The sequence below is a fragment of the Opisthocomus hoazin genome, chromosome 5, assembly GCF_030867145.1.
Source record: "Opisthocomus hoazin isolate bOpiHoa1 chromosome 5, bOpiHoa1.hap1, whole genome shotgun sequence".
Taxonomy (NCBI): Eukaryota; Metazoa; Chordata; class Aves; order Opisthocomiformes; family Opisthocomidae; genus Opisthocomus; species Opisthocomus hoazin.
The window spans coordinates 27,042,466-27,068,781 of NC_134418.1; the positions used below are offsets into that span (position 1 = coordinate 27,042,466).

The 26,316-nt window shown below is 38.2% G+C and overlaps 1 protein-coding gene across 3 annotated transcripts in view; it reads left to right on the forward strand.

Annotated features, from left to right (window-relative positions):
* Window positions 1-23,460, forward strand: part of FAM114A1 (family with sequence similarity 114 member A1) — a 39,410-nt gene extending 15,950 nt beyond the window's left edge. For 2 of the 3 annotated variants that reach the window (XM_075420700.1, XM_075420701.1), the window contains 11 exons: window positions 67-180; window positions 333-436; window positions 2,007-2,141; window positions 3,880-4,032; window positions 6,271-6,394; window positions 11,920-12,005; window positions 13,150-13,317; window positions 14,188-14,327; window positions 15,601-15,673; window positions 18,376-18,429; window positions 19,986-23,460. In XM_075420700.1, coding sequence (XP_075276815.1) covers window positions 67-180; window positions 333-436; window positions 2,007-2,141; window positions 3,880-4,032; window positions 6,271-6,394; window positions 11,920-12,005; window positions 13,150-13,317; window positions 14,188-14,327; window positions 15,601-15,673; window positions 18,376-18,429; window positions 19,986-20,087 — 1,253 coding nt within the window. In that variant the 3' untranslated portion in view covers window positions 20,088-23,460. The remainder of the gene's footprint in view (window positions 1-66; window positions 181-332; window positions 437-2,006; window positions 2,142-3,879; window positions 4,033-6,270; window positions 6,395-11,919; window positions 12,006-13,149; window positions 13,318-14,187; window positions 14,328-15,600; window positions 15,674-18,375; window positions 18,430-19,985) is intronic. The other variant, XM_075420702.1, reaches the window with a different exon arrangement.
* The last annotated feature ends 2,856 nt before the right edge of the window (window positions 23,461-26,316 follow it).

The window sequence follows — 26,316 nt, forward strand, 5'->3', positions numbered from 1 at the left end:
AGAATACTACGCACTGTTAGTAATAAGTTTTCAAATCATATAATCTAAAATATGCTTCTGCTGCAGGTCATGGGATAACAGCAGTAAAGGAAAAAGCAGGAACTACCCTAGGAATTCATAACACAAGTTCAGCATCTTCGGAAACAGCAGAGCCTCCTGCAGCTGAAACACCTGTTATACGTAGGTTCAAGTTTACTGAAATGGGACAAAACTCTTTGGCACTGCCAAATTAGTCCAGTTTACAAAATTTTATGATTTTGATCACATAATCCAGTTTACTGTAATTTGTGACTTGAAAGTATGCTGTAGCTTGCTTTTTTTTCTTTTGTTAGAAGCAGAAGATTCTCTGGTCCAAAGCGCTTCTGAGAATATTCCTTCTCCTTCATCTGGATCTCGTGGCATGTTGTCGGCTATCACTAATGCTGTACAGAGCACAGTGAGTCATTTCAGCTGGCCTCTCTTGATTTTTAGGTGCAACTTCTCTGTAGGTCACATTTAACAGGGAGAGTTTATTGAATTGTAGGTCTTTGTTAAAACAGTTCTGTTGTGAGTCTGTTTATACTCTCTTCCACAGCAAAATAACTACATCACAGAATCACAGAATGGTAGGGGTATCAAATTTAAAAAAAAAAAAAGTCAAACACAACTAAGTCAGTTACTACTTTGACTCCAGTTTCAGTGAAAAACGTGGTCTAAACTAACTGTATAGAATTCTGCAAATTCTTGGGAAATCTGTTTTATAGTTGTGGTACCATTATCTAATTCATTTTTTGCAGTTAAGTCCTTCCAGAGAAACTATGATCAGATTTCTTAGCATTTTTGAGGGCAGATAAAATAAGAAAATACTCCATTTGCTTATTTTAAGGCTTTTCCTGAACTTTGTCCCTGGCCCTTACCTCACGTCTCTATCTAGTTCCTCATTTCATATTAGCATTCCCAGAAGGCAGTATGATTGCAGACTCAGTGAGGCAAAATCTTTTGTCCTTGGTTCCTTGCTATTACACTCTCCATATATTGTGTGTGTTGTACTTCGTCGTTTTCCTTTTTCCTGCGTCTGTGGGACTAACTCCCCACTGAGCATGTTTTATGAAGCGGCAATTCTTTTTTAGCGCATATCCAGTTCACTCCAAGTGCCTCATCACTCTAGCAGCAAAGATTTTGGGAGCAGAGGGAGATTCCTGTAGACTGTTCCTCATACTGTTGCTACGGAGTCTGGAGCATCATAGGGCACGTGAGAGCTGGACACCAGTAAGATTACCTGAGCATTGTGTAAGATTTTCAAATAAGAGAAATGTGCTCTTATGTAAACCTAGAGAGGCTACTGTGCCACAGTGACGAATGTCACCAGACAAAAAGAATAACAAGGTCTCAGTAAGTTGCCTGTAGTGCTGTTTGAGACTTTGGTAGGGTTTTCCATTATATGTCGGGTTACATTAGCATGTGAGTACCTGACAGATGCATAACCCAGACTGAAATGGAAATCTTTAGCCACTGATAGTTCTTCTCGGTGTACATGAAAAATTGTGAGTGAGGGCTAATGCTAATATAAAGGCACAGGAAAAACAGCTGTATTTTGATAGACAGTTCCACAGCCATCACAAGTGTCAAAATTTTAGAAGTCAGTTAGGTAAGGCAGGGTCCTGCAGTTCATGATGGACTTTGGCTCCATATTATTCATATGTTCCCATGGACTAGATGCCACTTCACATGAAATTAAAGTGGTATTATTAATCTTTTTTTTTTTTGGCAGTAGGTGTTACATATCCTCCAGTGTGAGTCTTTAAATTTACTGGAAATATTTGTATAGTTCATTTTTTTTCTTTTTGAAAATATAGTCAGAACAAAGCGACATAATTTTATAAATGTATTGATCCTACTTTTAGTTGAAGCACAGACAATCTAGGGACCTGAATGTTCAAAGAAGGCGTCGGCAAAAGCAATACTCTTTACACTTCCTATTAGTATGAAGTGGAAAGAAAATAACCACATTGCATTATTTTATACAGGGGAAAAGTGTATTATCTGGAGGCTTAGATGCTTTGGAATTTATTGGGAAGACAACCATGAATGTCCTTGCGGAAAGTGATCCTGGATTTAAGAGAACCAAAACACTGATGGCAAGAACAGTTTCTCTATCTCAGGTTGGATTTATTTAAATATAGCTCTGTCAATGCAGTTTCAGATTCTCCTTCCAGAATTTCAGATGCCTGAGGGAGAGGCTGTATTTATTGCAGTAGATATTGGCTCAGCTTATGGAAATAAATATTGCGCTTTATATTTGCTCCACTTTCTTTTTCTTTGCAGAACCACAAAAGATAATGTAAAATCAACTTTTCTGCATAAGCACATGTACAGTAGGTGAATTTAATAAGATAGTATATGTGGTGATGAATCATTACATTCTGGAGACAGAATCACATTGTTAGTATTTTTGTAACAGCTATAGTAGATATCTTCCAGCACAAATATCACTATACTACTTTCCTTGGAAATGAGTAATACTGGAATATGACATATGCTTCATTAGGAATTAAAGCTTTGAAAAGTTACATCTTAATATCTATCTAAACAGTCATGACTCATATGTTTAAAAGTTCAGAGATACAAAAGAACAGAAGAATACATGCTGTCAGTACAAAGAGATTTTAGTTCTCCAGGTACTGAGAGGAGGGAGGTTGTGGAAATCAATAGGCACTGAAAAAAATTCAATTTCACTACATGTTTACTTCCTTGAAGAGAGGAGTAAGGTGTTTTAATGAGATGTTTCATCTTTAGTGTTGGTCATTGTGAGTGTAAACAGACTGATACTGTTGTAGTAGGCCAAAAGCAAGCAACTCTTGTTAAGGCCCACAGGGTTAAAATGAGCTTTTGATGATACCTTGCTAAACAATATGCATGAATTCACACATAAAATCATAGGCAGAAAGTGGCATAAATCAGTTCTCATGGGTTGCGTAACACAGTGCTTCGTTTTCAGTGATTTGTACATAAAGCTTTGTGAGTGATCTTTTGAAGGTGGAGACTGAAAAATCTGCCATCGTAGAAATTTTGAATGATGTAATAGTGTACGTGGCGAGAGTTCACCTGTATTCAGAGGCTTATATGTGCCTTAAGATGCAGTTCAGATGTATTTACCAGCTTTACTGTAGCAAATTCATATGAGAGGTCATTCCTTCCTGGGAACAGAAGGAAGGAAAAGAAGATCCTATTCTATACACTGTTGTATCCTTCTTATACACTAGCAGAAGTGTATAAGAGGGTCACTCCAAATATCAGCAAGTACATGGGGTATAGTTCTGCCCCACCTTTGGTAGAAGTCATATGTTATTAGGCCAATCTCTTTTGTCAGTCCTGCTCTCACATAAGACTGACTTTAGTATCTGCTAAAAATATTTTATAGGAAATATTTATGTAGGTGCATTATTTATACAAGTAGGTTGGTAGGTCCTGAAAATAATCTTCTTCCCATTCTGTGGTCTGTGGAATGTATTGCATGACTCTTTAAGGCTGTGTATGAATTAGTCCTTTTTATTTTTCTTTCATTGTAATTCTTGGCTAAATTTATTATAGGGTATCCATAGCTGACATTGCTTTTGAGAGCATAGGCAAGATTATTTGTTTGTTCATTGTTTTTTCACAAGAGATGGTTAGCAATTACGTTTGGGAAAACCACACTTAGAATACTACTTGAATATTTTATTAGAGAAGTTTATCAAAAAAGAAGTTAGACATTTCAGCTCTAAAATTTCAGCTCTGCAGGTGTGATATAGTGCTGAGTTTTACTACTACTTCCTAGACAAGCAGAAGCAGAAAGTAATAAAATCTGTCATACCTACAGTACTACCAATAAAACAACAGAAATTATGTATATTTTTGCAGCTGTTGCGAGAAGCTAAAGAAAAAGAGAAACAGAGGCGGGCCCAGCAAGTTACAGTTGAAAGGACAGCACATTATGGACTACTTTTTGATGAGTTCCAAGGTTTGTCTCATCTTGAAGCTCTGGAAATCCTGTCAAATGAAAGTGAAGCCCAGGTACAGTACGCAGACAGCATAAATCAAAATGGTTGGTAAAAAAATCGTTCTTTACATTAGTTTCGCTCTGCAGGTGGATGTGAAATGAACAGTAAGTTTTTCAACAACTTCAGAGAAAGCTGGATTGGTTCCACGGGCCAGTCCTGCGCTTCAGGAAATCAATCTCAGTATACATAAAATTTAACTCCAAGATTAACTCAAAACAAACAACTTCACAACTGATAGTTATTTTTGTTAGGACCATATATCAGCTTGTGATACTGTGCAGATGTCTCTTCAGAACTTGCAGGGAGGTTGATGTCTTTTGGTTTTGTGTCAGGCACTGATACTCACGTTCAGGAATTCCAGACCTACTACACGTAGAGGCTAGTGAATTAAAATAAATTCCAGATTACTTCTTCAATTCCTAAGTCTTCTTTATTGTGTTGGGTTTTAAACTTACATAAAACTACCCCAAGATACCGTTACTGGCAGTATAAAAATGCTGTATGTCTCTTTGAGAACACGCTAAAGTTACTAAGACCTGTATGACAAATATATTTTCGAATTTCAGCTGTTAGTAGATCTCTGACAGTAGATTAATAGAACTTTTTTAGATTCCCAGCAGTGGTATTTTGTACTGAAACAGTTTTCTGAATAAATTCCTTAAAATACATGTTTTCTTCTTTTTTGTTTTAGTAATTAGCACTCCTTGCCCTGTGGGTTATTTTTAATAAAAAATAACCAACTTATTTTTTGAAATGTTTTATTTGCTGTCACAAATAAAATAGGCTTATTTTAATAACAGCTATGTACATACTGTCCATGTTGGTTTTGTTCTTTGCACTTACATCTAAATGCAAAATTATAAATGCAAACCTACATGTAAGGGTTGAGGGCCTGCTTTTTTGGGGAAAAGAAAAGAAACCCACAAAACAGGAAAGAGTTAAACAGAAAACAAGCTCAGGTTAATTGCATGTGTCAACACTATTTTTCTTCTACTGGTAAATGTCACAGAGTAAGGAAGACTTGTGCAGGTTGTTACCATGGAGTTTCTGATGTGCCTCATGTTACATCCAAGATAACCCCTGCTTCAAAGCCCGACTCACACCAACAGGATTGAATGCAACTGTGGGTCAACAAGTCCATTTCCCTGATATGTATTCCAAAAGACTCACAGAACATCGTCCAGTTACCATACACAGACACACACACAAAATACAGTACTATAAGCTTGAGACCTGTACTAAACAGACCAAAAGCGACACTCTGATGGGCCACAGGAGGAGGGCAAGAGAGACTGAAGGGATTGCCAATATCCTATGTCCTTCTAATAACAGGGATTAAAAAATATTTTAAAGTTTTTATTTTAAAGGTTTCCATTAAAAAAAGGTCCCAGTTAATCCTGTGAAATTGACAGTGCTATAAAGAGGGCCAAAAAGCCGTAGGTAGTCCTTCGCAACCCAAGTTGGGTCTCCCAACTTTGTCTTGCATTTAACCCTGAGCATATGAGCTGGATACATCAAAGAGGAACAAAAGAAAATAATGTCTTTTTCCAGTCTCTCTCTGAGCCAATCTGCACATCTATCAAGCAAACTTAAAAAAAACCAACCTTGAAACAAACCTAAAAGTGAAATTTTGTTTCACATGGAGAGAAGGCATTTCTCTTGGCTTCCATTGGCAGAGGGTGCGATCGTGGGATTAACACCGCATAACTGTAGTGCAAGCAAACAGTGATTCAAAGAATCCGTTTTCATCCCTTGTAGCCTTGCCACTCTAGTAGATATGCAGGGACCTGCAGATACCCGAGACAGCCAGACATCTGTCAATATGTTCTTCAGAACAGGTAGATTGGTAGGCTGTCAATAATTTTGGTTGCGTTTTGAAGGAGGGGAAACAGACTTCTGTTTCTAACTCCTCCCATGAGTGCTCAGAGTAAGGGTGACCTGCTGTCTGCATCCAAGCAATCCCAAAATGCTTATTACAGTTTGCAATCAAACCATGGTTTTATAATTCAAAACAAATGTTCTGGCAGAAGGTAGAGACCAGCAAGGCTGGTGTAATTTTTGTGATACTCAACAAATTTTGTTGGTGAGAACTTAAAAATGTGTCTACATAAATTGGAAAGTTAGAGACAAGATTTGTGCATAATGGCAGTTTCCATTTCTTAGCCTATTTCAGTATCGGGCTAAAAATCAGCAATTTAAGAAAAAAAGGCTCCATTTTGTTTAAGAACTCCTTTTGTCGTTTCTTTTACAGATTCAGTCATATTTAGCAACACTTGATGGAGAGCAGTTGGAGACTGTGAAAAATGATTTAATTGCTATAAAGGAGATTTTTGTTCCAAAGGAATCTGAGGATGAAGTGGTACAGGCACAGAAAGGTAGTGATACAGAGATTTAACCATATGAATAATTGCTACTTCTGCATATAGCAATTAAAAAAATTACAACCCAGGCTATAATTTCTGACATCCTGATACTCTTCATAAGCAAGTCACTAAAATTAATACTCTGAAAGTTCTGGCAGCTGATCAATGCTTAGTTTTGAATTTAAATTGTAGTTGAAGTGTGAGGTAGAGAATATAAGGTAAGAAAATATTGTATTACTTTATTATAATGGTTAGTGAAAGCAAAACAAAAATAAGAACCTTTTAATAACCTTGAATAGTAAGAACCTTTTGGATAACAGTTTTTCTTACAGAATCTGTTTATGAAATTGTGAAATCTGAAAGTTTCAGAGTGTTTAGCAATGCTTTTCTGTTTAGCAGCCTCATCCTTACTTTGCACCCTCCCTTGCTAGGTAGGGAAGAAATTAGAGTGTAGTAAAGGGACTTAAGAACCCTGAACTTTTTGAAGGAGAGTTGCTTTGAAACATGGTAGCAAAGCTGTTTTCTACATATTGCTTGGCAAGAGGTGGCATGTGGAGTGTGAGAAAGAAGTAGCAGAAGCATGCCATGACTATGACATGATGCAAAGCATCAAAGAGAATGGGACCAGCAGGGCAGTCCATAGATCAGCTCACAGAAGTTACAGTAAAACAGGTGGGCCCTTTGGTTAGGGGGAAAAGAAGTGTCTTAAACAGGTCGGGAATTTTGGCATTCACCGGAACAGGCTGGGAACAGAGGGATAAGAAGTTAGCTTAAAGCCACCATAGTTCATGTCTCCAGGCCTGTGAGATCCATACCAAACCTCTTCGAGCTAATAGAAACAATACCTTTGACTTGACTGAGGACTGGCTCATGCCATTGAACATCGTATTGTTGTGTTTCAGAAACACAGAAACATAAAAAGATATTTATTCCATATCCTCTTGATCTTCTCAGGGGTGCTTTGCCCATAAAAAAACCTACATTTTGCAAGATGAGGAGGTATGATTTGTTTAGCCTTAAGAAAAGTTAGAAAAATTGTGTTAACATCCACATCTTCTAACTGGAAAGTCTTTTCTGTTCAGACTGCTCTTTCTAGCAGTGCTTACTCAGTGTGCCGGATGTCTCTCACAGGGAGCTTATTGTTTTCTCTCGGGGGGACAGCGAGTGTTCAGTGTAGTCTTAGTATGGTAGAGTTTTGTGCTGGTTTTTTCCCTTGTTACTTTTTTAAAAAGTGGGTTTGTGAGAAACAGAATTCTATCAAGAAAGTGTATTACCTGCTGAAGAGTGAGGATTCCTGAGATGTCTGTTGCTCCTTAATTTCTGTGGGAAATGGTTCCTTGCTTTGAAACCAGCCCCCAGGAAAAGCTCTGCTTCTTGCACAAATTGATGTTTTCTCTGTTGGTCAGAAGTTCTGTTTTTTCAGTGAAGCACAGCTGCTGACCACGCTCCTTGAAACATTAACTGGCCTTGCAAATAGTCTGGGAACAAGGCAATATGCACCTTAAAAAAAAAGAAAAAAAAAGATAAAATCAGAGTGTGCTGGAGGTTTTCCCCTGCAAAAGCAAATCAGTCAGCAGTGAAACATACCCTTCTCTCTGTGACAGCGGAAGTAATAACCACACATATGTTCTCTCCACCTCACAGCTGAATGGGTGTTACTTCAGGCTGCAGTTCAAAATTACTCATGTCCTTTAGTGCAGTCAGGCTCAAGATTTATGAGTATTTGAACTGTAGATGAATTTCATGTATTAGTATTAAGTTGGATAAATTCTGGTTCCACTGGAGGACACCAAAGGAATAGGAAGGTTAGCCACTTCTCAAAGTAGCTTTCTGTTAGGGCTGAGCTGACAATTCTGTGGTCAGGCTGCTAGCCTGGGACAAGTGGACTTCTTTCTTCAGCCTCACCTGTAATTCATAGTACACACAACACTGCATTGTGATTGGTCTTAACACTGTATAGTGCTTTGACACATCTCCTCTAGACAGTGTCCTAGTCTGGGTACCCTTCACAGAAACATGTTATCTTCATTAAAAGCTTAGCAGAGTGAGTGAAGGCTTCTTAAGATCCTCCTGAGTCTAGGAAAATCAATATTTTTCCTGAATTTGTTAATGCTCAGGACCTTATGTGTTTTTATGAAGTGCAGCAAATGCATAAAACCTTGTAAAACTTAAAGAATTCCGTTAATAGGCCCTTACATGACAGTTGTCTGCCATTTTAGATAAAAACAATATCTAGCACCTTTACATATAGTGTTGTATGTGGTTTGCATGTCTGTTTGTCCTGATGGAGCACAGTTTTATTAAGCAGTTTAGTGCTTCATTCAGACTTTGGTTTGTCAATCTTTGCATAATTTTAATTGGATTCCAGTGACCTTCTGTTGACTGCGCTTAGAGTTCTGGTCATATTTCACAAGTAAGTTTATCTTTCCAGAGAGCACAACTGATTTTTTAGGATCTAGGTTTGAGTTGTTTGGTTTTATTTTTAAACTGGAATGTTTGACCTGAAATGACGTGTTGGGACCTTAAGCATATTTCTGTGGCATAATTAATGTTTACACTAAGAAAATGGTCTGTGTTTAATGTTAGCAAAAATTTTAAACATAATCTGGCATCCAGCATAGTTAAAAGGCAGTAAAGTTTAACAACAGGTTGGCTGATCAGGATTAAATGCAGCTCATGTCTTGCTGTGAAGAGAATGCTTCATTCTAGTTTGTGCTCTTAGCTCAAGCTGTTTAATACAATTAAGGTCCTGTTAAGCACATTAATAGGTTTTACACTTACAAAATCAAGTCAGTAAGCCATACACTCTTTTAATAGTGTATTTTTTATGACAGAATTATGTATTTTTACTTAAGCTAACTAATCTAGCAAGAGATAGCAGACTACGTTAAATTCTGTGGAGGAATTTTGAGTTTTAATACTGCATGCTAAACAGTTTAAAACTAAAAGTAACTTGCCTTCAGTAAGATATTAATTTGTATTTCCTAGCTCAGTAAAACTTGTGTCTTTTTCCTTTATGCAAAGAAGCCACCCCCTTACAAAAGATAGAGATTAACTAATAGTGTTTGAAAACGTTAAATATTATCTAGCCACTGAGCAGTGTTGGAAAACAAGTTAATTACCACTTATTGCTAATTTGTTACCACTGTCTTGTCATCAAAGTCGTGTTATTTATGTGGTGTCATTTGTCAGTGCTGTATATATTCAGAAAAAAAAAAAAGAGTAGCTGGGAGGAAAGCCAGTACTTTGTGTTCAAGTGTTTGAAAAGGGTATCCATTTGTCTTATGTAAACTCTGAGGATCCCTTCTTATCCTAGACTCAGGAGCTCAGTCAGAGATGTTAGTGCTGCTTTTAGTTTCTATCGTAAAGACTTTCAGTCCTACACATGGAGAAATTACTGCAGTGATCTTTGAAGGAATGTTTTGTGAAGGATTGGGGCTAGGCTGTGTTCTTGGCAACTTTGAAACTGGAATTGTGGGGGTTTTGTGTCTTTGCTTAACAGTCAGATAGATGAAAAATCAATATGAAAAGAAATAAAAGGAAAATATATTTTCTGACACATTTAGGAGATAGCTAAATGCATACCCTTCTCTCTAATGTTTCCTCTCACTTTGATTATGCAACCCTTTAATGTTCAGCTTCTTTTCCTTTCAGTTCTATATGAAATAATGAGAGGAGACTATCTGAAAAAAATAACTTTACCTACATATTAAAAGCCATTAACACGAAAAATTTCATATTTGAGTTTAAGGGAGATAGTTACCAAAGTGAGTATTGAATTGAATATACCAGTTATCAACAATTTTGGTAATATTGCATTGATCCAGTTAACTGCTTATCAGTTTTCAGAAAGCTGCAGTTTATAAAACAATTTAGCGTTGTTTTAAGAACAAGTGAATTCAGTGTGTCCCAGAGGTGCTGTATTGCAAAAGCTGAAAATCCCATTGCCAAAATTTACTGATAAGGGCAGCAATGAAATGAACTCTGTGCATCTCCTTGGCCTGCCAGAATACATTCCTCTTGGCTTGTTCCCCAGGTGTTGAGAGGAAAGCTCAGTCTCTTGGTCATTGCAGGTGAAGAGGTCTTTGTGCCAAATACTAATTTTATAGCACCAAAGATGGGCACTTTCTTTACAAACAAGAGTGAGACGTCCTTTGCTCTAGGACATTAAAATCTGAGTGTCAGATTCCACCATGTTTCCACATGTTCCAAGGCACTGTGGACTGTAAACACATCTACCAAAATCCGCAAATGCATTGGAGAGTAATGGCCCTGTGCTTTTAAGCCCAATACTGAAGATTTGCATAAAAGTCGAAAAACTGTCCTTTAGTAATAAATGAACGACAAAGTGGGAATACAGCAAGACATGAAATTTGTTTTTGAAGTAGTTGGACTTTTATGAGGCTCAGTATGGGGACTTTAACCCTTTAGTATCATGAGGCTAAAAAACCTGGGTTTGGTGTATTTCCCCCCAGGAAAGGTTAACAAAGATTCCAAACTCAGTAAGTGCAGATGAGCAGAACCAACCAAAACACCAACTTTTAGGAGCTTAGAGCACATTAGAATATGGCAACTGCAAGTAGTCAAAGGAACATATATAGCAAAGGTAAAGTTTGAATACTAGTGATATTTATCTTTGCTCATAAATCTTTTGAAATGTAAGTGCCGATTCTTTAAGGCTCATTACTCCAAAGCAGAACAGAAAACATTCTTCATTTAAGCAAAGCTCAATCTTTAAAATATAAAGAAAACACACCTCTTAGCTGTGGTTTGCAGACAGAGCAATAGAGAACATGTTCTCCAGTATGTTTCCTCTGGAACTTACTTGTGTCTGGCCCTGCTGCAGTTTTTATTCCTTGACTTGAAAGAAGAGATTAGTATCTCTTCTTCTTTGGTTATTTTGTGGATCATGGGTTATTTTTGTGGGTGTCTGTCTCTTTTCACATGTAGCAAGTGATAGGACGAGAGGAAACGGCCTCAAGTTGCACCAGGGGAGGTTTAGATTGGATGTTAGGAAAAACTTCACCAAAAGGGTTGTCAAGCATTGGAACAGGCTGCCCAGGGGAAGTGGTTCAGTCTCCATCCCTGGAGGTATTTAAAAGATGTGTAGATGTGGTGCTTAGGGACGTGCTTTAGTGGTGGGCTTGGCAGTGTTAGGTTAACAGTTGGACTCAATGATCTTAGAGGTCTTTTCCAACCTACGTGATTCTGTGATTCTGTGTATTTTTGTCTGATAACTAGGGATCATGCAGCTTCTTCTCCTCTTGCTTTTGTGAAACTTAGTGGAATTTAGAATGTGGTGGAAAGAGTAGTCAAAGTGTCAGGCTAGCACATGTGGTTGTACAGGTATCTCTGTTGCTTTTTGTCTTCTTTCTTTGAGCGTACACACGCACCCACACACACCCTTCTGTTGTGTCACTGTCACTGGTTTTCAAGTGCTAGAGTGCTTGGGGAAATTATTTGACTGGATATATTTGATTGTGTAAAATATTATAGTGATAACACCCTAACAAAAACTGTCTTCTTTCTTCTTGCAGCAGATATGGGAGAAGAGTTTGTCAGCGTGTTTACTGAACTGCTGTTTGAATTGCACGTTGCTGCTACTCCTGACAAACTTAATAAGGTTAGCGCCGGTTAGTGAGCTGCCCTCTGTTTCGTGGACAAAGACAAAGAGGAAGGGCTTTCTTCTGAAATCTGACACAGAGCAATACCTATCTCTGTTCAGACAGTTCAGAAAGCAAAGTACAGGAGGGTGGGACTAAAATGGTGACGACAGAAAAGCCTTCGTAGGAGAAGTGAGATTAGTAAGGCAGTACAGTTGCAATGACTCGCTAGCACAGTGGGCCGTGTTAGAAAGCCTTGAACCAGGGACGTCTCAGCAGAACAGACTTCATGAACACAGAAGATTTGGTCTTCATACTGGGAACAAAGTTCAGATTCAGAATTATTTTTCTTGCTCATCTTGTTTATTCTTTTGAGGGATTCCTCCAGACCTTCTCAGCTAGAAGCAGAGTCTTGAATTTATCTCGTCTACCTTCAGTCGTCTAAAAGTTAGATGGCTAGAAGCTAGTCGCATCGCTAGCCGCATTTTCACTGTTGGCCCCTTTAAAGGTGATGCACCTGCTGATCTTGGGCTCAGATGTTGATCTCTATAGCTACATAGGTAGACTAGCTTAGGTGTAGGTCCTAAGATATTTTAATTTGACTTCATGTTAAGAAAGAGAAATCATAAATTTCCTACTAACCATAACAGTAATCTGAAGTTGTATACAACTTGAAGGCTTTTCCACTTTGATCTATTTTCATGCATGGGAAGGCAGCTGAAGATACAGTGATTTTCTATTTATTTTTCTTTTAAGAATTTAGGACCTCTGTCTTACATCTCCCAATTTTTTTTCTTTTTTTTTTATATCAACTTCGTATTTTTTATTTGGGAAAATTATTTCCGTATAAATTCCTTTGAAAGATATCTCATAAAGCTGAAATATTAGTAACTTTGGTATTAACATCAACTCTATGTGTTGGTTAAGAATATCATACCTGTACAGGAATTATCCCTGGCTGATCCATCTTTATGCAATCAGAAATGCTTCTCACTGCAGTTCTTTAAACATACACTTAACTAAATGCAACACAGAGGCTTGATATGTTTAAACTTCTGAATGTAAACAGGAAGTTATTTAATGTATTGTTAATTATTATTCAGGAACATGATTTGATATTCCCTATTTGAACTGGACTTTGGGGTTGGGTTCTTTGTTTGGCAGGCTAGGAAAAAAGCTCATGAGTGGCTGGAAGAAGCCAGTTTTTCCACCCCAGCAGACATAGAAGAGAAGCTAAAAGAAATATCTGGAGAACCTGGTGAAGAAAAGACTGAAAAAGAAGATAAAATTGACAATGATAAACCAGAAGCAGATAAAAACAAAACTGTGGAGGTAAAATAGCTTTTGGAGGAGAAGTTTCATGAAGCAAATTGTCATTCTTTCTTTGATAAGATTACTTCTTTATCTTAGTGTGTAGGGTTTATACGTTGTCCATATTTTTCAAACTCATGGAAGTATTAAGAAATATTAATACGTAGCTATTCACCATAGACCCAATACGAAACTAACTTACATAAGTATTTTTACTGTTAGTCTGTGTCTGTCGCATTGTTTTTATTTTTCTATATGTTTTTGTGTGTATGCATGGCTATACAGGACATACAGTGAGCTGAGGGATTCTGTGGTGTAATGTCGATGGCGCATTGAAAGTCAGATCTCAACGTTCCTTGGCATCTCTTTCTCCCAGTGACAAAACATCGAAAAAAAATTTCAAACTTTATTAATAGTACTAGGTAGAATTTTTTATCGTTGCTGATAAAACATACTTTTTGGGGGGAGCGTTATCCATTTCTACTCTGAAGATTCATCTGAGGGATGACTCAATACTTTTGGCTCCGTATAAAAGTAATTACGACTTATTCCAGAGTTAAAGAATTTTTTTAGGGCTAGGTTTAAAAGTGCTATGTTAGAAAATCCAAGAGCCTGACCTAGTTCCCATCCAAATAAACGATAGACCTGTTCTTACTAATTTTTTGGGATAAGTATAAGGTCTGTATTTTATAATCTGTGGATATTTCATTTTCCAGTATTGTTTATGAGGATGACATTATGGCTGATATTACTTCACTAAGTATGTGGTGGTATTTCCAGTTGGGACGGGGAGTGGTCCTATGTTTCAAATTGTTTTATGTGTGTATATCTATATGTGTATTTCTCAGTGTTGTTACTATTGATGATACTATTCCCTGTTTCCAATTTAAGGAAATCTACATGCGGTCCATTGAAAGTCTGGCTGAGGTAACTGCTCGGTGTATTGAACAGCTTCATAAAGTAGCAGAATTAATTCTACATGGACAGGAAGTAGAAAAAACAGCTCAAGATCAAGCAAAAGTACTGACAAGGTGAGTATTAAGTAATTCATATATGAACATTTGACATTTGCTTAAATGCATGAAGTTCTGTGCAGCTTTTGGCACTTGAAGGCACTGTAAGTTCATGAATCAACAAACCGCACTGGCTTTAGGGGTCCCAGTGCTAGATTTTCTCATGTAATCAAGTTACGTAGGCTGCCTGTCATTTTTTGACATGGCTAACGTATGTGTTTACAAAAACATGACCTGTTCTCAGGCCAGAAGTTATTTCTGCTCCAGCAAGTGAATGTACATGCTAATTTGGGTTGCATTTCCTGTTCCCTCTGTAAAAGTTACTGTGCTAGCATGTACAGAATTGGCTTTTAAAGTGCATAATGTAGTCATTATCTGCCAATAGAGCCTCATTATCTAGTGTTTTATCTGCCAAAAATATACAAAATCAATCTGTAGTTCTAAACAGTAAGACCACATTTGTCAGTAACTTCGTAGTAAACCACGACAAAACATACATAGATTCAGGAAGCCAGTTTATCTACTGGGACTCAAAATTCAGATCTAACGCTCTCTGTAGTAATCGATTCTACTGATTTCAGTGGGTTTTGACGTTAAGATGTCTTAAGCACATGAGTCCTAAGTAAGTAAAGTCTTTAAGCAAGTGTTTAAGAATGCTAGTAGCAATAGCAAAGTCCACAGGAACACTTCAGTCTAGAACAAAGTACTTGAAGAAGTATTTTTTAGAATTAGAGCTAAGGTGTGGTGCACCTTGCAAGATGAGGTTCTATATGATGCCCTTGTGAAAGTTTAGCAAAACGGTGAAAGACCTACAAAAAAAACTAGGTCTCCTTGTTGTCTTGTATTTTAACCACAAGGATACTCCCTCTTTTAGTACAGAGCAGATGTTTTATTGCTTAGACAGGAAACTTCTCACTGTTCTCATTAAAGTTTGGTTTATGTCCAACAGTATTTCTGGGAGTTGTGTTGCTGCAATCATCAGAAAAACAATAGTTTCTAGGAGTTTAGAATTTTTAAAACTGAAACATTGCCCTATGGAAAAAGGCTGGTGTTTGAGCCAACATGGCATCATTTTGCTGCTGTGGTCAGCAATGGATTTTTCAGTGGAGGAATATAAAAACTGTATCAGGAACAAAGTGTACCCCAAAATATTTTAAAAATTAGAAGCGAAATTGCCTTAAGAACATTATTGGCTTCTGAGATGAAGTTGTTGCCTGGGACAGTCATAGGGGTTTTATCCATTGACAGGACAAGGATGTATTTTTATATTTGTCTCTCTTTTTTAAACCAGTTTAACAAGTGCCATGTGCAATGAAGTTTCATCTTTATCAAAGAAGTTTTCGGATTCTTTAACAGCAGCTGGGGTAAGATAACCACATTTTCTGTGGTGTTTGGGCTTTTTTTTAACATAGTTCACTTCTTAAAACAGAAGTTATTACCCGAGTCTGGTGGCTTTATAAGAGGTACCAGCAAAGAAGGCACTTCTTTCCTCAGATCAAGAGCACAGAGCAGTTTTACAGTGGATTCCCTGTTGCAGAGAAAGTTTATAAGCCTTGATAGAGTGCAGTGTGTCCCTTGCCTTCTAAAATCTCTCTTTCTGGACACCATTTCCCATTTCACCACTCTGCATTTCTTATCTTCTCATACTGAAAGGGCCCCTCATTTGAAGTCCCACAAGTAGATGATATTTTCTTCTACTCAGCCTATCCCTTTTGAATGCATGTGTGTAACAGTCATTAGCAGATAACATTTCCAGTACCTTAAGATGGTTTCACAAGCTGTATTCTTAGCCTTTGCTAAATCCCCTGGCCTAGGGCCGCTGTGTTTTCAAAAGGTTTAAGCGATTAGCAAATCTGTTTGGTCATCCATTTGAAAAAAAAAATCACTGCGTCTTCTATCTCAAGATATTCCATTTAGGAACATCCATTTATCTGTGAACATCTTTGCTGGAAAAAGTATTCTGCCTCAAGGTGTTTCAAAGATGACTGACATCTGAGTATTCTAGCAGGATCCAGAGGGAAAAATTGTGCTGTTGCTGAAATTGTTCTGTAAACGTCAGGGAAGAACGAGCTCTAGCTCTCCTGATGCTCCGTGAAAAAATGAATGTACATCAAAGGAAATTTTCCCAGTTCTCCCATGAGCTCTTCCAGCACATCTCTAAGGAAGTTCCTTCAGAGTTATTTGTAGAGAACATGATTAATTGGGTTGCTTTTGTTCTAAATATTTTACATTCCTTCCCATTACTCTGGGAGAAACTGCTTATTTTGCACTTTGGGATTGTGTTAGCATATCTGTGTGTGACTCTTGCAATAAATACATGCACAGAGATATAAAAATAAATTGCACATGAAATATTAAGCTGGCCCAATTCAGAAAATGGAAAACTAGAGCTTTCATCGGCATTGCACTAGGTTTGCTCTTACCAGCTCTGTACTCAATTTTTAGGACCAGATTGTTTTTGTGGACAATTGTGTGGACACACAAGAAATTGAGCGCAAAGACACTTCCACCTCCAAAATACTCTCTAGAAGATAGTTTCAGTAGGGCAGTCTGGTGATCTTTATGTGCTGTCCCATCCCTGTAAGCTTTTGGAGGACGATGTGGGCCTTTTGCTTACCATGATCAGTAGGAAAGTAAGGAGCACCTGTCACATGGGACTGTAGTAAACCTACATCTTCCTGCAGGTCCCAGTGGTTCAACTTCCTCCTTAACCTGCCAACAGCACCCAGTTTCACAAACACATTCCAGTATCCTGCAGCATGCGTTAACTCGTGGGAAACTGAGAAGTGCCTTAGGACAGAAAATACTGGTTTTTTCAAACATAATGCTATCCCTATAGTTGTATCTGTATGATTCAGACATTACCTGCAGTGCTGGCTGTACACATGGTCTATAATGTCGGCAATGGTGCTGAGTGAGCAGTAATGCAGAAGTAAGAAATAACAGCTTTGCTTGCTGCACAAGATTTCTTTAAAATTTTAAGTTATTGATTCATATGATCGATAGTATTTAATTGATACTGTTGTCTGTCTGTTTCAGTTTATTGACAATCAACTAAACAGTGCACTTTGTAATGGATTTTTTAGTAACTGACAATAAAGCTGCTCTTCTTTTCTCTAACTGTCTTCCCTTTGTTCTGCCATCTTTCTCCAAACTAAAATTAAGGTGTTTCATGTTTTTTTTTAATCTGTAATACAAAAGCTACAGGGTTGTAAGTGGAAACCCTTCAGTTGAATTAATCAGTCTTGTGTTTCCTTTGCTCTACTGAAGTCCACCATTTGGTATTGAAAGAAAGCAACTCTTGCTGGACGTTACTGTCATTCTAAAAAAACATAATGCAAAGAACAGTGAGAATAAAAAAAGGAAAGAGCTTTTGCCGTTTTAAAAAGCAGAAGAGCTGGCGAATCTTGGTTTTCTAGCCTCTAGTAGTGTCACTACTCATTGTATCCATCTTTATTCCTATCTGGTGGTTGAGAAAAATGCTGTGCATGCTGAGCTATGTTTACTGGCCAGCCTGTGTTGTCCAGCTCAACATATACTGCCTCCAGTTTGGGGATCTGGGTTTCACCTGTTTTTCCTTCTGTAGGGGAGCTAATCTGGGCCTTTCATTTCCACCTAACCACAGATATTTGTGAAATTTCCAAGAACTTCATTTTCCTTCTGACCTGAATTTTTCCTTCTTGTTTTGTTGACAACGAAGAAAGGGTTAAAAATTTTGGAGGAGGTGAAAAGGGCACTGACAGATAGATAGACAGTGTCATCACATAAAGCTCATATCCGTAGGAAACCAGGCAATTTGAAACTCTGTGGTATGTGAATTAATGAAAAAATAAAACCCTGGACCCATCTTAGTTCGTTGTACTCGGTGATAGAAGTACATAGGGTCTACTGAAGTGTGTATGAAAAGTAGACACAGCTTTCAGGAATACTGTGATAAACAGTCTGAATAAGAGTCAAGGTGAAGCAAGACCTTTATAGAATTCATAAAACCACTTCTCAGATATCAATATATTTCTGTTAAATGTATTTCTTGTCCTGGCATTTCATTCTATTTTCTGGTTTACAGAGCAGTATGAAGGCAGAGGTTCTTAACCCTATCACCAACAGTGTGCTATTAGAGGTAAGCCTTCATTTTTTCACATTAGGAAATGTTCTAGTAAAATGATTTTGAAATGAAACAGTCGCATTTATGGCTGAAGAAAGAACTACATAACAAGTAATGACAGTATCATTTGGCTTTTCAGTGCCAGCTCATAAACCTCTCATTTCTGTGTTCAGCCTCTCCCACAAATACTATAGTAGTAGTACTGCGTTTACTGAGGATGCGAAAGAACTCTGTGACTGAAGTGAGACTGGCCACCCCTTAAATTCTGCTAATGTGTTGGTCAGAGCACAGCAGACAATTTGCAGTGTGCTCTTTAACCCTTTTCTAACCTATTCACAAGTTGCCTGGGATAAATCTCTTCTTGCTGTTCCATTACCTACTTCAAATTTTGCAAAGTATTTCCCACTTATAGATAGTTTCAGACAATTCTTGTCTTTAAAATTTGAGTTGCAGGTATGCTACAGTGCTTCCCATCCAAGGACATTCAGAGTTCTACAAAGATTCACAGTCTAGCAGCAGGCTTGGTCAGCACATGGATAACCATGTGTCAGACAACACCAAAATGTTCATGAGTGGTTTGTTTTATCGGACACCATGAGCTATTTTTCATCAGAAAAGCACAGTGACTAAAACGTGCCTTAGTTTTACCAAGAAGAGGTCAAGAGGGAGCGGTATGCTTCTAAAGTACTAAAATGTGCACTATCATCTGCAGCACAAATTCCTTCGGCTCTGCTAATTAGATCACACTTCTCTTTAAACAGAAGTAAGCATATAGCAGTGACTTCAAATTGGCATTCTGTATCTAATAGCTGTGTTCCCTTAAAAATGAGGAAAAGATTGTTTTACAATAAGCTGTTTCGTACTGAATTAAGAATACCTTTAAGGAAAGTCGTGGAAAGTTGAATAGAGCTGTAGTAAAGATTACTATATGGTTCCTTTTGTTATAGGGTAAATTTGCTGTTGCAGCTCATGTATCTTTCTGTGCTCCAGGAATTGCAAAATTTGGGAATGTCCAGAATTGTGGAAGATGATGTTTTGTACTTCTTAAATCCCATATTTGTGTACAAATATGTATCAGTACAGCCTAGGCTCATGGAGAATTACAGGCTGCTATACCATTCAGTATTGGAAATTCCAAAAATAGTACTAGATGTTAAAACCATTACAGTAATTCAAACTGTTAATTTCAGTGACTCTTCTTCCACCTACAGCAAATTCAAAATAACTTCTGTTGATGGAAAGACTAGCTGGTTTATGTTTAAAAAGTCAAATCTACTTCTGAACACTGTGGCGTTTTATTCTGCTCACATTACAAACAAAACTGTCCCAAGAGTTCAAATTGAAGGGAGATCGGATTTTTATATAGTGATTCAGGCTATCCTCATTAGCTATAAGCTGTTGTAATTTATCACTTTTGTTATCTACAGATTCTAAAATCTTGTGTAAATACGTATGCTAACATAGCTTGATGCAGATGTTAAAAAAAAAAAAGTTTATTTAAAAAGTACAATGTAATTGCTGAAATACTTGACAGCTATACTGATGAACCACATGTTTTCTCTCCCCATTAGGGCTGCAACAGTACTACTTATATTCAGGATGCTTTCCAGCTATTGCTTCCAGTTCTGCAAATTTCACATGTCCAGACGAGTTGTTTGAAAGCACAAGAGTGACAGTTTCCCAGCAGTTGTCACTGCTGGGCTTAACAGAAACCACAGACCTAATGTCTTTGATGTATGCAGATAGAAGAGATGGTATGAGAGATGTCTGGCCACTTAGAGTCCTTTGAAGACACTAAACGCGGTTTTGCACATACAATATTGAACAACGTTTTAAAACTCTTTCAGACTTGTAGACTTTAGAAGGGATTAGTAAAGTGAGTAATTTCTTTTCCAGTAGAGTATATCCTTTGCATTCATTTAAACTGAAGTTTGTTGATATTAGCATTGACTTAAACACGGATTCTAAATGTTGACCCTTTCAGTTGTAGACAACCTATGAAGCAAATAATTAGAATGTAAAGTTTTTAAAAACATTTCAGCCCAAATGACCATTTCCATTGTTTGCATCCTGACTGTCAGCTAAAAATGTATATTTCAAAAGTTGGTTTCTGTATTTCGTTTTAGCCAACATGAGCAAATTATCATAGTCTTCTGCTTGTTAAATATTATTTACAGTAGCAAATAAGAACTTCATAATAATCTGTACTGTTTACATAACACTTTGTGTTGAAGGAGTTGTACAGTAGTAGGTATTAACTAAATTAAAATTATGGAGGATACGCATACAGAATTATACTGAAAAGAAATTTTCTGAGCCTCTTCAGAGTACAGGTAAAGCTCTATATTGGAAGACCCATAATTTTATATTCATTTATGTCTATTTCTTAATTCTAACGGCTGAACAGCCTTGCAGGCCAAAGTAATCTTTTTAATGTGCAAGGAATAGAAAAATTTCCTTTTGCGTGGCAATTGTTCATGAAACACCCCCAAAACAATCTCCTCTCAGATGTGTTAAGCAGGTTAGCACTTTGGGGTTTAAGTTGGGCTTTAAACTTTATGAACCTTTTTACCTAACGAAGTTACTGGTACTGCCGGTTCAGAAATGGGGCATGGGAAGGAAGTTGTGAAGAGACATTACGAAAGAATTGCGTTGGGCGGGGAGCACGTCAGAGCAATCAGGCATGACTGCATGCATGAGGCGGTGGCGAGACAGAGCCTAACTGAGCAGCAGGAATGACGTTCACGATAACACTGCCAACCGCGATAATTTGTCCATATCCTTAGCTTAAAATCCTGAGCTGTGAACTTCAGAATTTGTTTAGGCTAGTTTACCTCGTAGACAGGAAGAACAGAACCTTACAATATTTTATGTAGCCTGGTCTCCTGGATTTTCATTGTTTATTACTTTTATCTATTTTGTGGGGTTTTTTTCCTCTTGATACACTCATGAATTGTATTTAAATGCTTTTTAATTGCAGTTAACATCTGAATATATTTAATCATAGAAGCATAGTTCATACATCATAAAAGTAATGAAATAGAGCGTGAGGAAATACTATCCTGTTTGTCAGAAATGAGAAACCATCTGTCTGCTTTGCACGTGGTAACTTTCATGAGTCCAAATAAGAGAGGACAGGAAAGTCTGTTTGTGTCTGATGCTGTTGTGGTCTCTGTTCTGCTGTCACACGCATTGTGACTTTTCCATCTTTTGTTACTTACAGATGAAGTTTCCACTATCCCTGAAATCAGGTTTATTATGCAAAATCTATTTTCTGCCACCCTGTAATTTAACAGATTTAAGCTGTCTTTCTGGGTAAGTAGATTCTGGGTCGAGTCTTCAAATCTACTTGCACAGAACGTAAAAAAAAACTTGCAGCGAGGTGAATAAAAATAAGAAAGCCCCTTGGCAGCTGAGAGGGCAAACAAAGCTTGACATTCATTGGCATTTATGCCGTATTGAACAGCTAACATTACCTCAACACGGGAGAAAGTGGAACACAGGAAAATGCAACTGGTGAGCAGACTCACTAGCCCAAAGGTAGGGTACAGCTCCCAGCAGCCATTACATCTGCGACACTGCCGTCTGGCATCGCCTTAGTTCAAAAGCGTATTGCAAAGTAATGTTTAGTCGATGCAAAACACCGCATCAGACCCAGCGCTTCTCTGGCTTCTACACTTTGGGGAGGATAAACATATTGTTCTGCAGGAGTCTTCTCTGGCTGCTGGAGAAAACGCACTTGCGCTTACCTGGCCGGGCGTCATTCCCATGTGCCCACTTTGACCCCAAAGAACTCCTCAGTGCGCGTTACTGAGGGCCATGTACTTGTTCCATGCACTTCATCGTGAGTGGTTCTCAGTTTTAAAGATCTGGGCACCAGTGAAAGCATTCAGCAGCTCGTGAAAAGGCCTGTCTGTTTAAAGCAGTTTTTTCTGTTGTTCTGTGCTGGCAAGCAGAATATAATACCTGGTTAAAAGCTTGTTTATTTTTCAAACAAAGACTGCCAAGAGAAGTCTAGTGTTTTCATATATCAGTCATTTTGTCCTGGATTTATTATTACTTTAGTTTCATTATTTTTCATCAAGAAGCCTTTCTGTCCACATTGTGGTTGAGCTCTGCGTCAGGTACCTGTGGATGTGATATTACTGCCAAATGAGTCATAGAACATAGCCATAGCTGTTTCATACTGTTCCTGTGCCAACTTAATGTTTTCAGACGTAAATGACTTTAGTTACTTTTTCACATGGATCTCTTTTTTTTCCTCTGAAACACAGAATATGTAGTGTTAAACCTGTCAGAAAAATGTGTTGCCTAATAGTGGTGCCTTTTAGCAGAGGCTGCATACAATAGAGTGTTAGAAGCCTCAGGGGATAATGTGTGAAATCATTGAGGAGCATTCTTAAGACCAAGATTGTTTGTCTGAGATATTCCTTACTAGAGGTTTCACTGTCTTACTTAAATTATGTATGTATTGAATAAAGTACCTTACTCTAAAGTAGAAGAAGCTATAAAAAATAGCGTGTGGACTTAAGAGTATTTACATCCATCTAGTGTAGGAAGGGAAAGAGGGCAGAATATGAGCATAGGGATGTTCCATCTGATCTCAGATGCAATCATCTTGTCCTAGGAAAACTGAATGTTGTATCTTTAAATCAATTCTACATAAATAATATTTCAGTAGAAAAGTACTATGTGGATGTAACTAGAATATTTTGTTTACACTGGTTTGTATTTTTCCGTCAGTCAAATAAATCATTTGAGATACTGAGCTGAGACAGTATACTAAATAAGAATGTTTTGAAGAATAACGTGGTGGGAGGATGTGCTCAGTGAAGTCTTCCTGATTTTGTGATTTACATTTGGAATGATGAGTGTGGTTTTACTGAGAGTCTGACAAAAACAGACGTTGCCTTAAACTTTTCAGGGAGACTGTTCTTTCTTTCATCGTCACCTTTTTCCAGGTCAGCACGACGAGCGTGCCTTGGCACTTGACAGACTACTAGGTTTTAAGTACGTATTTTTAAAATAACTGAGATGATTGTGAAAATTACCTGATCCCTTGAGCAGATCTGTTTTCCATGGCATTCCGTTCACTTTGGAGCACACCTTTTCACGCAGAGACAGAGGAGGCAGGCTTTTGCACTCACCAAGTTGAGAAATTTATCAATATGAAACTTAAAACTATGTCTGCACACCTACAATCTTGCAGATGTTCCACGATTACAGGTCATCACTGAAGGATGAGCTAGAAGTAAACAATTAGACAAGTCATTTGCTGTATTCATATATTAAAGGTATTTGCTTTTTTTTAAGGCAAGCAAAACAAGCTGTAAGTTGTTTACTGCTTTTTAGGGTGTCGTCTGTCCATGCGTAAACATCACTTCCCCATGATTTGCTCCTACACTGCAGTGTCCATCGCTTGAGACAGCTAGACAAAAGAACTGTCTCTTCCGCTGTTTTCATGCTGCTTAGATCATCCACTGAAGCCATTAATACCTTCCTCTGAAATGTGCCTCAATCACATAACACAAAATCGCAATCATTACAAGTTGAGATGCTTTTTAATGATGTTTCCAGTGTCACCCACCAGTCAGGATTCATAACAGCTTTAGAGTCTGAAACACCATAGTGTTTTGGGTGACAAATACAGATTTTCACTTTTTTTTCTGATTCACAGACACGTTTTTTATCATACGAGCACTCACCCAGCTCACAGGATTATCTTTGAGACATTCCGCTTCTATTTCAAATGACAGCCCTGTCCTTTCTGTTAGTCTCAAAAGAACGCAAAGAGTGGAAAAGGACTTATCCTGAGTTCTTTTTAAACCCATCTCAGAGCAGGGCTTAACGTGACGCCATCCGCCAGTCTGACCTACTTCAAAATTCTTGCAGTCTGACTGGAGAGCCCTCTGGACTTTAAACACTTTTTTTCTGTCTCAGGTCAACCTTTGCTGGAGCTGTTTTTAGTGTGCGACCTGTATGTTTTCCATGCGCTGACTCCTACTTCAGCATTCATAATGTTGACGATGGTGTGCAGTTTTAGTCATAAAAAAATAAAAATAAAATGTCAAAAATTGAGCTGTATTAAAAAGAGGGGAAAGGGAAAATTATTTTCAAAGCAGAAAAAAAAAAGGATGTGCTCTCTGGAAATAGGAACAATTTTCAAAGTTAGATTAGATAAAAGGCGCTTTCAAAGAATTTTTCAGTATTGTTCAGAATAAACAAGAGAAGACATCTGATTAGTTCCAGCAGAACTGCAATAACGGCACTTCTGAAGTAAAACGAAAATCTGCATTATCTTGAAGGAAGGAGATGAAAGATAAGAACATTCGAAGAGGAAGAGCTCCAAGGAAAGGAGAGAGCTAATTTCATCACTCCAGACCTGCAGTGCTCGTTCTCCCTTTACTGCCTGCACCCCAGAAGTGCTTGAGCACACGTCTGTATTGGTGTCCCCACTTGGATCTCCTTTCTGCAGCTTCCCTGCACGGTCCTTCGAGGAGGTGCTCTGACAGGCTCAAAGCAGAGCACAAGCTGTTCATTCTGCCATTCAAATGTTTTACCCAAGGAGTGAAAGAATGTTTCTTATGCAAACACTGCAATAATGTGCTAAAGGAGTCTAAAAACACTGCAAGAAGGACTGATCATAATTCTTCGTGACTGGAATGTGCTGCTGCTGTAAAGAGGCAGGCATGAAGACATTACCCAAATAAATGTGCGCTATTTCTCTCCCGCACTGCAGGGTCGAGGCTGAAAGGCATTCAACAGAAGGTGCCAATTCAGGGGTCCGACAGTGTAACACAAATGAAAGTCAGAACACTGGGCAATTCAAACAACTTCTAAACACTTTCAGAAACCTCTCGACCCATCTACTAGACTTCGCTGTCCTACTCTTCCCGCCTCTGCTTGTCTTGGACGCTGCACCAGTGACTTACACGATGCTGGTCTTTAAGGCAGTCTGTGCCTTTCCTGCAGTTCCCTCCCCAGTTGTGCCCCAGGTCCGTTTTGCACATTTATGTACGCCATCAGTTCTGCCTTCCCCACCAGTTGTGTTCACCCCACTTTCCACCTTCCTGTTTCCTTCCCCTCGCTGGTTTCTGAGGTTCTTCCCTCCTGCCCATCTTCTCGTGCTTTTTCACCTGACATGTTCAGTTTTGAAAAAGCCGGAGATGAAGACAGGGGTTAAGAGGAGACAGGAGGAGAGAAACACAGAGGATCTCAGAAGAAAATGGGGAGACACCAAACTGGTTGCTTTTTAGTCCTCTCCTTCCTCCTCCCGTGTAAGGAGGTTGGACTAGAGACTGCCTGAAGTCCCTTTCAACTTCATTTACCTTGGGATCACCTTTTTTTCTCACCATTCTTACCAATGTCTCCTCATTCTCCCGCTGTTTCCTATACTTTGGATCATACTGGCAAGACAAAGTAAGCTCTACTCAACAGAGGTTAAAAGCTAAGAGCCTTTTGGGTTTACCTGTTCTTGGAGTTTTTACAGGTGACTTGGAAGATGGAACCTTCAAGGGCAGTAAAACCAAACACTTAGAGAGCTGTGGGATAACTGTGGGTGATAAAAGACTCACAGTTTAGCCATGCAAGGAAAAGAAGAGAGGGAGGTTATAGGCAGCAAGAACAATGGAATTAAATTATAGGGAAAAGGAAATTAAATTGGGGTCATGAGGAGCAGGGCTGTCCCTATCAGCAAGATCTCTGGATTACTGAAGGGGAAGAGTGATAGTGCCATCATTTGAAGCATTTAAACACCGACTAAAATGGCCTTAGCAATTCTGCAGTGACTGGAGACAGATACATCTCTTATTCTGCAAGTTGCTGTTCTACAGTAAGGAAGAAAAAAAAACGAACCAGAAACAAATTGATAGGTTTATTTTATAGACTGCATTAAAAAATCTA